Source organism: Asterias rubens, chromosome 15, assembly GCF_902459465.1.
Source record: "Asterias rubens chromosome 15, eAstRub1.3, whole genome shotgun sequence".
Classification (NCBI taxonomy): Eukaryota; Metazoa; Echinodermata; class Asteroidea; order Forcipulatida; family Asteriidae; genus Asterias; species Asterias rubens.
Genome location: NC_047076.1, coordinates 2430116 through 2448753, shown reverse-complemented (window position 1 = coordinate 2448753; position 18638 = coordinate 2430116). Strand labels below are relative to the sequence as shown.

Sequence of the window (18638 nt, the reverse complement as noted above, 5' to 3'; positions counted from 1 at the left end):
GTCGGTGGAGTCGGTGCGCGCGCTGTCGGTGAATTGGCCGCGGTGTGCGTGAAAAGGGAACGAGAAACGTCTTGCACCAAGACTACTTTCAGCTCAGCCCACCAGGCCTAACAATCCTCTCTGACATTTTCAAACCTCTCACACATTTACCATCGAGCAATAGGATTTAACTGACCAGCCTAACCAGCCGAAATTGCAACCCCATTCCTTACATTTAAGCCAAGACCTTCAGCGGGACATAGATATAATATTTCAAAGTCTGGGATATTTTTGTTTTTTGGGGCTAATTGAGTGACAGCAGGCACCTGTCACTTTCACTCATCACAGCGGCAGGTTTTGGTGACATGAAAAATCCATGCTTTCACTGGACAGTAATGTTGAGACAGGCAGCTTTAGATAACACAAGACCGCTGTAAACAGACCTCAAAACATTTTGTAACAAGTAAATTGGGTCAGAATTATAGAATTAGCGGTTGCAACGGCCTGACGTATCCACCCAAGCAAAGACTTTCTCGAAAGCTACACGAAAATAGAATTAGCTGATGCAAACTGTTTGACCAACTAAAAGTACTGTGGTATAAATGCAAACTTTAAAGTTAACAGTCTGACATTTGGACACTTTCAGAGTCTTTCTCATAGGCTAGAAGAGAAAGTCTCTACTAGGGTCGAAACCGAGTTGACCGAACCGAGAGACCCTTTTTGGGCCAATAATCCGGCGGATGGGCTATTTTTTGCAAGTAAATTGGTTGTTACAAGGGGTGGCCAATCAATGATAAAAAGACACACAAAGAAAAACATTTAGTGCAAAGAAGTTCCTCTGATTGGCTATTTTAAGGAATTTTTAAGGCCAACAGACAAGGAGAAAACAGACAAGAAGAAAGAACATCATTCGTGTATGTTCATAAACTTTCTTCTCTGCCTTTCACCTCGTGAGTAGACCCAGGTTGGAATCCCAGACCTGAGCCTTGCATGTGAATTGCGTTTTTACAGTCCCTACCTGATTACATAGGTTTTCTACATTTAAAGTTTCCCTACCACATAACAAACTGAACATCTTCATTGTTTTCTCTACAAACTTCTGCGACGCCATGCAAATATTTCCTTTTGTTGTCTTTTCTATTAGTATTAATAATAACCTTATTTATATAGCAAGTATTTCAACGATACAAAAGCACTTAATAAATACAAAAGCAACCAAACAAAAAGAAACTATTACAATTGTCCTGACGACAAAAGAACTTCAAAAAGAATGTGGTGATAAATAATATAAAAAAATGCAGGTACTTGGTGCCGAGACTGAAGTCTACAGAAAACATTATCACAAACTTGAAACGACGAGGACAACTTGACCTACATACCTGACCCCAAAGGTCGTTTGGAACAGGGTCACCAAGCCAGACACAGCGAAGATGGTACCAATGAGCTCTCCTTGGGCTAAGTAGTTGTTCTTGATGCAGAGCGGCTCGGCTAGGAGAAGCGGAATGGCTACTGTAGCTCCGAACATCGTCAAGTAATGCTGCGGAGACGGAAAAAGTGCTTTGTTTTAAACTCTTTCATGACGCATTTTGTTTTGCACAAAGTGACAGAATTATTTGTACAGACACAACATAAAATCATAATGCACATTCATTCAAAGCCTCCTGGTATTAACTAAGTGTGTGTTAATTTAGTTTTTACCCTTTCAACGATGTGTGTATAAGCACTGTATACTTCCCGTAGCTCTGTGAACAAATTAACAGGCGTACTGTTCAGGTGGGATACGAACCAACAACCTTTGTCATTCTAGAGCAGATGTCTTGCCAACCAGACCATCAAGATTCAGGGAGACAGTTTGCTTTAAAACGAAGCGAGCTGGTTGTCATGGACGGTCAAATGTTAGTAAAACACTCATTTTTTTTTTAAACCAAATTCAACATTTTTTGAAAATTTTCATTAAAGACACTGGACACTATTGGTAGTTGTCAAAAATCAGTCTTCTCACTTGGAGTATCTCAACATATGCAGAAAATAACCAACCTCTGAAAGTTTGAGCTCAATTGGTCGTCGAAGTTGCGAGATATAACTAATGAAAGAAAAAAAACACCCTTGTCACACAAAGTTGTGTGCTTTCAAGACTAAATCTGAGGACTCTAAATCAAATTCGTGGAAAATTACTTCTTTCTTGAAAACTACTTTACTTCAGAGGGAGCCGTTTCTCACAATGTTTTATACTATCATCCTCTCCCCATTACTTGTTAACAAGTAAGGTTTTATGCTAATAATTATTTTGAGTAATTACCAATAGTGCCAACTGCCTTCAAACAAATTTCTTCCCATGATTGGTTGTTTCCAACAAATTCAACACTATGTTTGAACATCTGTGTATCATTGTTACAAACAGTAGCTATCTGTTTTTATTTTGCATTCATGTCTTTCCATAGTTTACCAACCTCGATTGGCAAAACACTTGGGCTGTGACATTGCATTAGAAAGGTCTACAGAACTCATGGTCACTGCCCAGATAAGCAATCTTGATGGTACACTGTATGTCAATTGCACCATCATTCAATCCAGTTTATACAACATAAACTTTATTGAATACTGAGCCATCCATGAAAACAAACAAGGAACATGCTGTGAATAAAACATGCTCACTAGTCCTCATTAAAGGAACACAATGACTTGGATTGGTCAAGTTGGTCTTTGTAAAGCGTTTCCAATCGTTTGTTATGAAATGCAAATGGTTAGATAGATTATTTTAAAGTAGAATATAAGGACCCACACAAACATGCCTCGAAATTGCACGGTTTTCCTTATACGTCGCGAAGAAACACAGTCGGCATTTTGTGCAGTTTTGACTCCATAAAATGGTTAGTTTGCGATGGAAAATCATGGAATTTCAAGTGATACTTATGTGGATCTTTAGGCTATATTCTACTTTTAAAATATCTTTCTAACCATAAAATGTATTTTATAACAAACGGTTTTAAACGCTTTTCAAAGACCAACTCGTCCGATCCAAGGCAACGCGTTCCTTTAAAGGTAGGGTGATAGACTAGCTTTTGTCAACAGAATGCTTATTTATAGGCAAAGCTACCAAGAAAGGTACAGTAAAAGTAACCTGTGAAAGTTTCAGCTGATAGAGTGATATTTGTTGAGAAAACAGAAAAAAGGACACAGTATTTTTAGCAAGAATGTTGAATACATCAACATTTAATAATACAATACAATAATACTAGTCAATTGTGAAAGTTTCAGCCGAATACAGTGTCTACTAGTAGTGTTGTTTGTAGCACTTTTAATGATTTCATTTAGGTGGGCTTAACTTGGGAATTATACTGTAAGTTTTGTTTTCTTAATGCTTTTCATTTTGCTGTTAAGCTCGATAAGGAATGTTGCGCCATATGACTACTGTTATATTATTATTATTACTAATAGTTGAGAAAACAGAAAAAAAGTTGACAGTATTTAGCAAGAATGTTGAATCCATAAAATCTCATGCCTTGACCTGTGCCAGAGTGTACTGACCAAAAGTTAGACCACTGGCCAGGGTCCTTTACTGGCCTTGACCCTCCATAGGTCTGGTGTAAAACTCAAGACACCAGAAGGATGTAGCCGAAATTAGAAGTAAAATGACCAAGAAACGGTTGACGGTCATTTCCTTTCACCATGATTGTTGCTCAAATACAGGAAACAATGGCAGGATTCGAAACAACAACTTGGCCAACTTCCACATCTGATTAGTAGGCACAGAAAGGTGCTAAGCACAACTTCGAATGTGCTAACCAGAATAAGGTTACCGGCCAAACATCATGTCACATGTATTATTATTTTTTCTGGGATCCTGTAGTAGGCTGTTAAGCAAATCAATATTTTTTGCTTAGAGGGTTTTGATAACTTTTGTAGATGAAGTTTTAGGGCGTGACATAAATCCCTACTCAATGTGAATGAAGATGTATGTAATACATGTTTATCTTAAAAGACAAAATCACAAAGAATGTTTTCAGGAGAGTTGGGTAAAAACGTTGTACATGCAAAAATAAACTTCGACCCCCCTGAAATGAAAATTATTTTTGTGCCATTGTTTTACTCATTTCTCAAAAACTACAGCACCTCAGCATGTATTTTTAGGGGAAGCTTTCTATCATCATCACCTTCAAACCAAGTAAGTTTAATGTAAATTGGTGGACATTGTGTTTGGTGTCCTACAAAAAGTAGGCCCCACCCAATTATTTTTGTGCCATTGTTTTACTCGTTTCTCAAAAACCACAGCACCTCAGCAAGTATTTTAGGGGAAGCTTTCTATCATCATTATCTTTAAACCGAGTATTGTAAAGTTTAATACAAATTGGTGGACATTGTGTTTGGTGTCGTACAAAAAGTAGCCCCCACCCAAACCCTTAAAAGCAGCTCTTTGGTGCTTATAGGGCACAGAGTCCAGTAATTTTAGGACTTGAGTTGTATGCAAACCACAACTGAACAACCTGGTGAAGTGTTTTTCTTATCATCACGTTCATAAACTAGTCATTTTGGTCCACTCTGAGAGAGTTTTGAAAGGGTGTTAGTCCTCAGGTGATGACAGTCATTTCTGAACAAAGTCTGAAATTAGGATTGAAACTTTAGGAGTCCATTTCCATGTATTTGGTAAGGCAAAAAAAATACATGTTTAGCGTCCCTGCCCGCCTCCTTCTTTAATAGAGGCCGGCTCCTTTTTTCTTTTCCTTTTTTAATGAAAAAAGAGAGATACAATTTATCGGTGTTAAACAACCCTTTTTTTAATATTATATATAATAGCCCAGCCAAGAATGTGTCGCCAGCCATTTAAAAAAAGTCCCTGGGCCCTTTAAAAATATCCCCTACTCGTTCCTTTGTTCAAAAAGGCAGGGCTTTCAACATGTTTAATTTTTGGGGCCTAAGCTTCAATAGATTTCAAAGAGCTTTTATTTGGAAGTAAATGTCCTCAGCATTAGAGGTAGATTAGCCTTTGAAGAGCCTTTGACTCCTGTTGATAAAGCACTTCATCCCTGGAATGCCTTTTGGCTTACTGCTCATGGTCATCCATTACTGCCAGATGGCCAGAAGGACACCTAATGGGATATTTATGATGTGATTTAGTCCCATTTTTAGAACATTTGTCTTGCAAGCTTTTTTTTGTGCAAGGTGGTCATTTACGGTGGACACGTACTATTGGTAATTACTCAAAATAATGGTTAGCAAAAAAACTTACTTGGTAACAAGCAATGGAGAGCTGTTGATAGCATAAACATTGTGAGAAACGGCTCCCTCTGAAGTATCGTAATTTTTGAGAAAGAAGTAATTTTCAATTAACTTGATTACTAGACCTCAGAATTAGATTTGGAGGCCCCAAAATCAAGCATCTGAAAGCACACAACTTAGAGTGATAAGGGTGTTTTTTCTTGCATTATTATCTCTCAACTTCGACGACAAAATGAGTTCAAATTTTCACAGGTTTGTTGTTTTGTGGATATGTTGAGATTCACCAAAGTGAGAAAACTGGTCTTTGACAATTGCCAATAGTGCCTTGAGTCTTTAAAAACATTCATATCTGACATCACTTGCACTCCCAACCTCCATGCTTGCTTGCACGCTTGCACCTAACAGATTTTCTTCACCGGGTCGTTAAAAAGTCTGATTTTAGATAAAAGTCTGAAAATTCTCATCCCAGTTTGACTCTCATCTGGCTAGTCTTGGTGCAAGACTTTCAAAGTGAGTTAGTCAAACCATGGAGGTAGAATTGTATAACCATGCAACCATAGAGGGCGCTATACAAGCACATATGTTGCGATTATTCCGTACCAATAGAGTGCATTCTCTGAAAAGCAGCCATAGACCTTTTTTACAAATACCCAAGAATGAGGTGCTTGCTGGTTTAGCTAGCGATCATACTTGATCGCTAGCAGCTAGACCAGCATGCACCTCATTCCACCCCCAAATGCATGCGTACCGAGTATTTGCAATAAAGGTCTATGGTGGGTGATGTGAGAGTTTTGTGAATAGTTCCCGCTATTGTTCGATAGTAATGTGTGCATAGCGTATAGCGGGGAATCGCGATTAATAATATAAAACAACATGTTGCACCAAGACTATTATCTGGCAAACCTGTTATACATTAGGCTTAATTAAAGGAAAACATGTTTAGTGTCCAGCCTTTTTTTTTTTTTTTTTAATGGCTGCCCAACACATTTTTAAAGACAACCAACCAGGCAACTATTTTTTCATTTGAAATTGGTAAAATGTATCTCTTTTTTTGTCGCCTCTAATAAAAGGAAGCTGGCAAGGACACTTCTGTTTCTTTTTTTTTTATTTGGCCTTAGCATGTTGCAAACAGCTGGAACACTATCAGCACATGGATACCCCTGTATTTTCATGTTTTATCGCAAAGTTTAATAAACAAACCTCTGGGAACCCATATGGTGGCTGTTGATGTTTGTTGCCAGGGTAAGATTTGGCCCCAGCACCATGGGGACAGTCTTCAGTTGTGCCCTCGTCTGGTCCTTGCTCAGGGTGACTATACATGTCACAATATTGTTTTCAGGCCCCATAGGTGGGGCCATAAATTATGATTGGTTTTTGGTTACCAAAATAATGCTGATTTATAGGCCAAAGTATTGAGAAAGACACAATAGAAGTCACATGTATAATGTGAAATATGCAGCTGAAAACTCAGTTGCTAAAAATCTGCAAACGAGGCATACTTTGGTATCAATGTGGGCTTGTAACATAATTTGACGTTGCAGGTTTACAATGACAATAGAGAGGCATTGGTGAGAATGCTAGGGGAATTTGCATTCAATTAGCTGAAGTCAGTCGCTCAACCAGATCAGTGACATCAGGGTCGACCCGTAGAAGCTAACCGAATGCACCCTTTATATAAGGGTCCACCAGAAACCAAAATGTTTACCTGAAATCCAAGAAGCAAACAAGTATACCACGGCGGAACGTCATCAATAGCGTACGTCAGATCTCCACGGAGATCCTTCAGAATTTCCGCCGCTTCTCTCTTAGCGTAGTCTCGGTCTTTCCTATTTGAGTTCAGGTCTCCCATCTCCAAGTCGACCCCGTTTGCGGCCGACACCTCAGGTCCGTGTGAGGTACCTCCATTCTCTTCAATCTTTTCGATTGGATTGGTGTACTCCTGGGGAAGAAAATGGAGATGGTTTTAAAGGCATTGGACGATATTGGTAATCACTCAAGATCATTGTCAGCATAAAAACTTACCCCGTAACCAGCAATGGATAGCTGTTGATAGTATAAAACATTGTGAGAAACAGCTCCCTCTGAAGTTACATAGTTTTTGAGAAAGAAGTAAATTTCTCACTAAAATATTTGAATAAATTTTGAGACCTCAACTGAGACCTCAACTGATGAGTGCTTGAATTCAAGGCATCTGAAAGCACACAATTTGTGCACCAAGGGTGTTTTTTCTTCTATTATTCTCTCGCAACTTCGACGACCAATTGAGTTCAAATTTGTACAGATTGTTATTTTGAGATACACTGAGCGAGAATACTGGTCTTTTAAAAATACCAATACTGTCCAGTGCCTCGGAGAAAAGGAAGAAAAAAAGTGGTTAAAGGAAAGGTATACGTTTAGTAAATTGACTCTTAAAAATAATGGTAATTAAAACTTTTGGTTAAGAAACTTACAGCAGCTTAGATAGTGTAAGGCATGGAATATGTCACTTCGAATCAGGTTTTTATGCCTAAATCTTTGTATCTGAGAACCATTACTGTTAATATATTTCTCAGACTGTGATGGCCTATTCCAATAAGAGATTATTCTTTAAGGCGTGGACATAACCGCTCAAGATTTTCAGCGAGAGGCCTATCTCAAAAACACAACCACCTTTTGGAAAAGAAATTTTCACATCAGATTAAAACAATTGAATGGTTCCTAAAACCAAAGATACATCTGCCTGGTCAAGAATATGGTAGGACACTTGTTCAGTTCCCACCTAAGATAAGAGAGTGCCAGAATTGGAGCTTTATCAGTTGTACATGTAAAAGGCGAGATAGAATTCAACAGGCTAAAAAAGAGTTTACTGAACCGGGTTGGTGGAATAAAGAAGCTTTTAATTTTGTGTTTAAAAAGAATGGGTGATTTACATTCACAAAGGCTCCTTTCACACTAAAGCAATTTAACAAGGGTCCCTTGCTCAATTGTAGCATTGTTGTAAAATTAACAAAATGTACCTTGTGTGAAAGGAAAGCAATTGTTTTTTTTCTACTGTCCAAGTTCTTTTGCAAAATCTTGTCAATAATAGCTTCATTTTACAACCATGCTAAAATTAAGCAAGGGACCCCAGTTTAACATGTCGTGTGAACAGCACTGAAGTGATACAGCCCTGGAATATCCCATTCTTATTCTACTTTCATGTTTTTTTTTTTCAAGGGGAAAACAAAAACATAACCATTGTGCAACTAAATATTGCTACAAACTTACTGTATACTTATTATACTTATTATATTCTCAAAGATATTATCAATGCATTAATGTAAATGCTCTGTATTTTATTATTATTCCTTTTAGTTCAAAGACTACAGAAAACAAATTAAAAATGTGTATACTGCGCTGCACCATTCTATTCATGTTTTTCTTCGAGGGCAAAAACAAAAACATAACCAGGTTCATCAGGTTGTACAAATAAATATTACTTTGACTTACTGTATAACTATTATCAATCCTGGTTTTTAAACAGGATATTTGCTTCTCAAAGAAATATACTATCAACGTAAAATGCTTGCGAATAAATACTGTGTTTCACCATCCCAGTCTTATTTTACTTCAATGTTTTTCCTCGAGGGCAAAACAAAAACATAGGGCCTACCAGGTACAACAGATTGTACAAATAAATATTGCCATGACTTAAGGTATACTTATTATCAATCATGGTTTTTAAACAGGATATTTGCTTCTCAAAGAAAGATACAATCAATGTAAAATGCTTGCAAATACATACTGTGTTTCACCATCCCAGTCTTATTTTACTTCAATGTTTGTCCTCGAGGGCAAAACAAAAACATAGGGCCTACCAGGTACAACAGATTGTACAAATAAATATTGCCTTGACTTAAGGTATACTTATTATCAATCATGGTTTTTAAACAGGATATTTGCTTCTCAAAGAAATATACTATCAATCAATGTAAATTGCTTGCGAATACATACAGTGTTGCACCATCCCAGTCCCATTTACTTTCATGTTTTTTCTCGAGGGCAAAACAAAAACATAACCAGGTACACCAGGTTGTACAAATAAATATTACTTTGACTTACTGTATACTTATTATCAATCATGGTTTTTCAAACAGGATATTTGCTTCTCAAAGATATTATCGCAAACAAGTTCCTGTGGTGGAGTCTCCAAGTCCAGAGTTAACTTAAGTCAAAGGTTCAGATAGCTCCACCCAGTTAACGATTGTTTTTACCGCCAAGAAGACAAAATGCTATTGTTTTGATGTCCCAGCTCCTTTTTAATTAAATACTTAGCCCAGACAGCCTCAAAATTTTGGTCAATCGTTTCCCAGCACAGGAGGGTTTCGATTGATTTAACCTCGGCAAAAATTTTAACAATGGGACGGTGAGGTCAAAGTACAGCTTTACAGCAGGGAGTTCTAGAGCAAATGACCCCTGCCTATCTCTGAATAGATCAGGAAAGTGTGGTGAGTTTATTCGTTTATCAAGCTCACCAGACCCCAAATTTCATAAGCTATTGACCTACTTTATTGAAGCGGAATTTGATTGCTTATTTTTAGCAGGGGAAAAGTAAGCAAAAGTGTAATGATAAAATTGATTTTAAAAAGAAGAATTACATGGTCATTTACTCTTGATTACAATTGTAGTGTCATCACTTACACAGCTTCCAAGAAAAGCTGGCAAGCTAAGCTTTTTGCTTTTTGGGATGGAAGCAACAAGGGTGTTTTTTTCTTTCATTATTATTTCGCAACTTCAACAACTGATTGAGCTCAAATTTTCACAGGTTTGTTGTTTTATGCATGTTGAGATACACTAAGTGAGAAGACCAATAGTGTCCAGTGTCTTTTAGGAAGAAATTTCATGCTAAACAAATTTTTTGTGCTTACAGGCCTCATGAGATTGGGCTCAGCTCTATGGACACAAAAGCTCTATCTTAATCTTAAGCCCCTTTCACACTGGACAAAAATACTTGGGAAGTTTCACACCTGTTCTGGCAAAGTGGGAGAAACAAAATCTCCAGGTTTGCACTCATAAACAGACATCAACTCTGAGAAATTATTCATGCATAAACCGCTTTTCATAGGATTCGAACTGCCTCCAGCTACCAGGCGATCTCAGTAGTCTAGTTGGTAAGACACTGATCTAAAATTGCAAGGGTCGTGGGTTCGAATCAAACCCGAGTAAAAAAGCCTGTGATATTTTTTTCGCAGGACTCGGGGAAAGTACTGAGTAAACAGTGCTAACACACATCGGTGTATGGGTAAAAAAAATTACTGTTCTTTATCCCTGATGCAAATTTAACATCTATTAGATTTAATGTTGTTTTTAAATTCCCCTTAATGGGGGCATTTCAGACGAAATAAATTCACTTTCACAGGATGCGTACTAACTGAGATTTCTGCATTACAGGTTGAATGTTATTAAGATGTTTACTCCTACTGTTATAATTCAGTTTCTTATATTGTAATTTGTCAAAATAAACCACAAGGGATCCGTGGCAAAATGGCAGTTAAGGGTTGTATGGCTTCTGACTGGCACCCCGAGCAAAGATATTGACAGAATAGGGACACTGCCAATATAGGGCTAGATAGCTCAGTTGGTAGAGCGCCGGCACGTTAATCCGGAGGTCGTTGGTTCGAATCCCACTCTAGTCAATTCTTTGTTTGACCCCAAAATCATTTTAATTTGACCTTACAACTGTACCCTTAGTTTTTACAACTGCAAGTCAACATATTTAAGGCACTCTATAAAAGTTTTGGTACTATTATTATTATTCTTTAGAACAACTTATCTTTCGGATAGAAATTTCTGTCATAATTTTGTTTGTCGCGGTCAATACCAAAGTACAACTGTGTACAAAGTAGCACTTTGTGTGCGTGTTGTACGTGAGTTTTCACGCAAAAGGTGTCAAATTAGTGGACGGAAGGAAGTTGACACACAATTGGTTTTGTTGTAATCAAACTAAAGGAAACTCGTCAAGGAAAAAAAATCATAAGGACCTTGCGTTTTGTGAATCAGATCTTTTGATGATTAATGCAGGTAGAATTCTCATCTATAAAAGGGCAAGGCAATATTTATTTGCAATTAAACATTTTTATTTAAAGATAAATTCAAGTCAATGGGAAATGTGTTAAAGTGCACACAGGGGAAACAATTTTCACTTTTTACTTGTACTCCTCGATGAAATAAATAAATAAATTGAATTGAACTGTGGTCCAGTGCACGTTTCATGCCCTGCATTTTTAAAGCAAACACAACCGTGACAAATTCAAGCCTGATGACCCAAGAGTGTCAACTTCCCCCCCCCCCCAAAAAAAAAAAAAATACAGTTACGATCACACAACTCTGTTTACATGTAAGATAATCTACCCCCAGGTAGCTTGATAGGGGTACTTCGCGGTACTAAAGTTGGTTAAACTCATGGTTCAACTCGATCAAGTTCTGTCTGAACGGATCTAAAGTTAGTCCGAATTGAGTTCAACCCACAAAAGATAAACCGTCCAGGGAGGGGGGTTGATCTTTAGACCGCTTCGGGTTTATCTTTTAACACTGTGTGTGGACAGAATAAAAAAGACCACATCCGGTTTCACTCACAACAGACGACCCGTTGACCTCCGTAATCATTACGTAAACACACGGTGACCAATGAACAGGCCAATAAACAGGATGTTAGAGTAACGGGGTCGCGTTTGCTTTGACCTCTTAAAACCAAAGATAAACCCTATCGGGTTTAACTCAGTGCTGTCTGAACACAAAGGGGTTTTATTTTTAGGACCACCCCCTACTGCTCGTAGAAGTTAAACCGGTTCGGGTCTAACTTTAGTACGCTGTCTGAACATACCCTATAACCAAACTTTTAATTGGTGCCACTTTTCTTTAAAATCTAACAACTCTTTTTTTTGTCTGTATAGTCAACCACAAAATGCAGCTAAGATTGGGCAAAAAACAACCTGTTGTTTATTATTTGTATACAGCTTTTATCGCCTTAATAAAGTTCGTTTGTTGTCACTTTCCTTTAAAATGAAGAACTCTTCTTTTTTTGTATTCAACCACAGCTTGAATTCGGTAAAAAAAAAACTTTGACTAAAGTCGCCGTTTATTTGTTGCCGTTTTTCTTTTCAAAAGTAAGTGTTTTTTTCTTTTTCTTCTATTAGTATTCCATGCCACAAAACTACCACCTTTGCCGTTACTTTTAAAGAGAGCCCAAACCGAACCAGGCGTTAAAAATAAAAGTAATGATAGATGATCCGGAAATTTGAAAGGGTTTGGTATTGTATTTTACACTTCTGTTGGGCCTTCAAAATACCCACTTCAAAAGACGCTTGACCTTGTGTGATTGTTCCGGCTGTTTGCCGTATTACTAGGTCAGAGGGACATAATTGAATCATCCTTTAGCTATTCAAAAGTGTGAGTTACCTGGAACAAAATTCTCTGAGCTTGTGTGACCCTGAGTACCGGGCCGAGGCCAAACTATTCTTTTCAACTCTACTTGGAAACCCAATTTACAGATTTGGCCAACTCAATTTACACAGCTTGTGTGAATAGTGATAGGTCTTTCTAATTTAAATCTTCAGCGAGCGTTAGAAGTACTTAAGTACTTTTAAATAACTGATGAGTAGGTTTATGGGTAACAACAGGCAAGGCCCGAGGCCTGTGATTTTATTATTCAGCCAGTAAACTCATGCCGACCGTTTTGAGATATGGTGGGCACACAGTCAGGGCACATTAGTCTAGGGCACTCTCTTTAGTTTGGGTAAATTTGTCAGCAAGTACTTAAAAAAACATGGAGGGCTCAATTAACCAAATACTGTACTCCTTCAATTTATATTGTCAGCCATTCCACAAAAAGGCTAATGGGACAAGCCGGGTGGTCTTACGTTTTTAAATTGAATAAATACCTGTTTATGTAATAGTATCTTTAGGAAAAAATACTGACTGTGAATGTGGCAGTTATCAAGAGTGAACAAGAGTCTCAGATATTTGAGTGTAAATCACATGGTTTTCAGAACAGGGTTGTCCAAACAATGGGTGTCATGCACAACCTAATTGTGTGGGATTAGAGCAGTCAATGAACAAAACATGCTTGTCATTTGTACAGAACAGTGTGTTATGTAGGCCTACGCCTTGGTATAGAAGGTTGCATAAAAGTATGCCTACAGTGTTAGGGGTTTAGATTTTTCGGTAAAATCTCGTGAATTTAACGTGACTGGGGAAGGGAGGGGGAAGGGAGGGGGAAGGAAGTCGCCTGCTCATAATCTTAGTAAAAATTACCCTTAATGGGTCTGTGCACGTTTGGTAACGACTGAAAAAGAATGGCAATAAAAACCTACGTGGTTGAAGAAAAACAGAAGATTTGGCTAAATGCATTTTGAGAAACATTTCACTTCGAAGTACTGCAATTATGGATCACTTCTAATCCCTCAAAGTTAAATTCATCACGCGGTAGCACTTTTTGGACTGTGTACTTCTATGGGGTTTATCTTCCTGCGAAGTGAACATATTTGCACCAAGATTTTGCCGATAACTCACAACCTTTTGAAATGAAATCCCCTCAGGTTAATTTTATTGTAAACAATAAGTGATCTGGATTAACACAACCAACTGGTTAAAAAAAAAGTTCAAAAAACCAAAGGAATAAATTGTCCTTAAGTTGACCTTTTATCATCATAATTAGGAGAAGCGTCTTCAATTAGCGTGTTATGCACACCTCTGTTAGACTCTCCAGACAAAGAGATCAATTGTGCAACCTTGCTATGCACGGCAACAACAAAAATGTCTTCTTTATCAACATTCTTACTATCATAAGTGACAATTTGATACATTCCATGATATAAAATGTAACAATTGTCCCCATTTTAACATTAATTCAGTGCCTGTATGCTTCGTTTTGCGAGGGCACCAAGGCATTTTCGCCTAGTAAAGTGCACCCTATAAGAAAAATGTAAATTTCTACTAGAGCATTTCCAGGGCACCAAGAATGACCAAGGGGCATGGAGGCAATCCCCTTCGTTGCCTCCGTGAAGCATCAGAGCATTTCCAGGGCACCAAGGTAATGACCAAGGGGCATGGAGGCAATCCCCTTCGTTGCCTCCGTGAAGCATCAGAGCATTTCCAGGGCACCAAGGCAATGACCAAGGGGCATCATGAAGCATCAGAGCATTTCCAGGGCACCAAGGCAATGACCAGGGGGAAACGGAGGCAATCCCCTTCATTGCCTCCGTGAAGCATCAGGCCTGATAATGTGCCAACCAATATTTTGTTTACCGGATGTAGATGAATTACCTAGAAAGATTATGAAACGCTTGAAGGTGTGGTTCTGTTTTCTTTTGTCTGTTCTTCAATTAAAAATTGATTTTTAGGAACCTTGAAGGTGGTCAATTGATTAACCTTCACACCGTATGGTATTGTCGTAGCTTGTGTTCAATTAGTTGAAATTTCGCAGGTTAATAATAAATGCATTGTGCAACAAACAGCCGTACCACTGCAGTGACATTAAAGGAACTTTACAGAATTGGTAAAAAACAAAAATCTTGAAGATCACAGATTTACATAAAACTTACACGGTCTAATGATGATGACAGTCGAAAACATCCCTTGAAATATTTCTGTTCGAAATGTCACAATTGATGAGAAATTTTATCGCTCAGGGAGCGTTTTATTCATTTTAATTTTGGCATTGATGCAGTGCAAAATTTGGAATCGGTTTTTCACAATTCTCTCGTGACCCAGCCGGCCGATTGATCTCAAACTTCTACAGGTTTGTCAGTTTATGTTACATTATAATGTGCTTACACTGCCAGCAACTGGTTTGTTACTCAAAAAATCAATTTGTGTAATGTTCCTTTTAGAAAGATTATGAAATCTTTGTGTTATTATTCTTTTTTTTTTTGTCCCCCGAACTGACCTGGCTCCTTTAGACGAGCAGATAATACTGTTCGAAGTGCCGAGACCACACAAGCTCTTCTCGGAGCCAACACTCACACAAAAGAGATCTTTATACACATAGTTGTTAATACCGCAAGTTTGCCATTTATTTGTATGACCTGGCTTTGCGGGTTTTAAAAAGCACAAGCAATAACTTTGCGATAAAATAAAGACAAAGATCAGGCTTAACAGGGGACGGGAAGAGTGACTTTCTAAAGTTATGAAACACAACAATTAATAATAAAGGAACTCATTGTACCTTGCTTTTGTCTTTAGAAATTGATGGGCATAACTCAACACGACTACTATTGGTAGTTGAATCCATGTTGAGGACTGAGCAAATCTGCAGAAAATAAGAAGAACAAAATTTGGACCAGGGTAAAAGCTGTTGGGCTAGTGAAACAACAAGCCGACTTCTTCATGTGCTGGCCAAGTCACTATTAAAGGCACTGGACAGTGAACACTATTGGTAATTACTCAAATCAATTGTTGGCCTAAAAACTTACTTGGTAACGAGCAATAGAGAGCTGTTGATGGTGACAGTTTTTTTAGAAAGAAGTAAATTCAAAAATATTTTAAACGAATTGAGATCTCGGCTGAGGTCTTGAATTGAGACCTCGGCTGAGGTCTTGAATTCTTGAAGCATCTGAAAGCACACAACTGTGCGAAAAGGGTGTTTTTCCAACTATGATGAGTAGTCTTTGACAATTACCAATAATGTCACTGGACACTATTGGTATTTGTCAAAGACTAGCCTTCACAGTTGGTGTATCTCAACATATGCATAACATAACAAACCTGTGAAAATTTGAGCTCAATCGGTCATCAAAGTTGCGAGATAATAATGAAAGAAAAAAAACACCCTTGTCACACAAAGTTGTGTACGTTTAGATGGTTGATTTCGAGACCTCAAGTTCTAAATCTGAGATCCCGAAATCAAATTTGTGGAAAATTTCTTCTATCTCAAAAACTATGGCACTTCAGAGGGAGCCGTTTCTCACAATGTTTTATACCATCAACCTCTCCCCATTACTCGTCACCAAGAAAGGTTTTAAACTTTTATGATTTAATAATTATTTTGAGCAATTACAAATAGTGTCCACTGTCTTTAACATGCAGCTTTGTTCAAAACATACCAGAGTGAGGTTCAAAGATTCCGGTTTGTTTCTTGTTATTATTATTTATCTCAAATTACAATGTCTATTAACAGCTTAGAAGTTTATTCTACCAAGGTGAAACTTTATATTGGGATTTCCTTTCAATGACTGCGTCAATGCAAAACATACTCAGCATTGAACAGATTAAATTCGTTCAAAAAAGGAAATGAAAACAGTTACTGGATAACATCACCCCCATGGAAGAGTATCCCAGTAAGTAAACATTGAAGGAAAAGGCTATAAAGGCCCTGCCGTCGATTTCACAAAGAGTTAGGACTGGTCTTATCTCGAGTTAGGACGAGTAACTCGTCCTAACTTAGGACTATCCATGCAATTTGTATATCTCCTAGGACTAGTCCTAAGTTAGGACTAGTCCTAACTCTTTGTGAAATCGACCCCTGGTGGACTAATGGTCCAGTGGTTTTTAGACTAAAGGACATCATCGATAACAATGTTGTGAGTTCGATCCTACCAAGCTAACCACTGAATTTACAATGACTAAAACAAATACAGTTGTCATGAAGTTACTGAAATTTCTTGAGTTGGGCAATTAGTATTCATAAACATTAGGCCTAAAGGAACACGTTACCTTGCATTGGTCGAGTTGGTCTTTGAAAAGCGTTTGTAACCGTTTGTTAAAAATGCATAGGCTATGGGTAGAAAGATGTTGTAAAAGTAGAATACAATGATCCACACAAACGTACCTCAAAATTGCACGTTTTTCCTTTAACCTCATCGACTAACATGGTCGGCCATAACTGGCCCACCGTGTTAGGTCGCACAGTAAAAGGAAAACCATGCAATTTCGAGGCAAATTTGTGTGGATCATTGTATTCTACTTTTAACCAACTATGCATTTTATAACAAACAGTTACAAACGCTTTTTAGCGACCAACTCGTCCGATCTAAGGCAATGTGTTCCTTTAAACCAATGTTTGAATGAGAGAGATTGGCTGTTGCTAGCAAACAAACAAACAAACAAACATACAAACAAACAAATGAACAGTGAACACCCCAACAAACAAACAATTTATTTCAATTCCATTTATCTTTATTAGATCTCCAAAAGGGTAATTCAAAATCTTGCATACAGCAGAAACAACACATTGACACACACAAACAAACACATGGAAAGCTAACTGATCCTGTTTGCTAGTCACTGAAGGGTATACCCTGCCCCCCCCCCCCCCACTAATAATCTTTTTTTGGTCAGGAATATCTTGTTATACCACTGAAATGGCAGTTTACTCCGTAATTCGTCACCATTATAAAAAATCCTTTGAAAAGTGCTCTAGCGACTTAGCATGAGCTTAAATATAAGCCTAAAATTCACTTTAATCGTCAATCGACAACCCTGAACAATGCTAGATCTTGTATTCATTTGAAAACCAACAATTGATTGTATGAGTTGCACGTAATATATGGAATTGATTCACAAACAAACCAGCTGTTTTTATAAAGAGACCAACTCAACCAGAAAATAAAGGTCAAAACCCCCAAAATAAGGTGTGACAAGTCTTAGGCTATGGGCCGTTTTTCCATTAATTATAATTTAATGCCGGACCCTAAAAAAAATGATGACTGCATGTTATTATTATTTGATTTTGTTTATTGGTATACAAATATTATTTACTACAAAATGACTAGCAGCAGAATCTGAAAGGGTGGGTCAAGTGAATTATCGAACAAACAATGTTTTGTATTGACACTTTTTTGAATTTGATGATATATAAAAGTTGGCATTTGATAAAGTCCCCTGTTGCAACACTACAGTTTATCTCAACACCTATTTCTAGAAACTATACTTCTAGTATAAAGGCTCCCCCTTCAACAAGTACTCACCACCCAACCTCCTTCTTCAATTACATTTGATTAAAACCAAATAGACTTTCTGTGTACACTACACTTACAGTGTTACACACAAGACGGAACACTTTCAGTCCTGTCACAACTTTTTCACTTTTACCAAAAGGATTTTTTAATGAGTAGGCCTAAATAGGCCTAAAGACTAAGAGTCCCTTAAAACATGTTTAACGCAACTCGGTCAAGTTGTATGTATAATGTTCATTTTGTTTAACTGGTTGATCCGCCACGGTAAGTGACAGTACCCCCACCACCGATTTCGATTCCCAGACTCTCGTTCTCAAGATTAAGCTCATTCTCTTTACAGAAGATTTCCAGCGATCACAGAAAATAAGAAGAATCGTAAACAAAAACTTTCATTGTAAACAATCAAAACTTAACCCAAGTAAATCAAGAAAAAGTCAACAACTTACGTTCACTTTCCAAAAGGAACGGGTTTAATTTCCTTGGCTATGGCCACAATCGAGTGATGCAAGTCTTTGGTCTGCCAACTCCAGG

The 18638-nt window shown here is 37.7% G+C and overlaps 1 protein-coding gene across 2 annotated transcripts in view; it reads right to left on the bottom strand.

Annotated features, from left to right (window-relative positions):
* The window catches only part of LOC117300006 (solute carrier family 23 member 1-like), a 44115-nt gene extending 25477 nt beyond the window's left edge, over positions 1 to 18638 (bottom strand). For both annotated transcript variants that reach the window (XM_033783651.1, XM_033783652.1), the window contains exons 1-4: positions 18554 to 18638; positions 15380 to 15463; positions 6902 to 7135; positions 1359 to 1516 (exon numbers count right to left, since the gene is read on the bottom strand). In XM_033783651.1, the coding sequence (XP_033639542.1) occupies positions 1359 to 1516; positions 6902 to 7135; positions 15380 to 15445 (458 nt within the window). In that variant the 5' untranslated portion in view covers positions 15446 to 15463; positions 18554 to 18638. The remainder of the gene's footprint in view (positions 1 to 1358; positions 1517 to 6901; positions 7136 to 15379; positions 15464 to 18553) is intronic.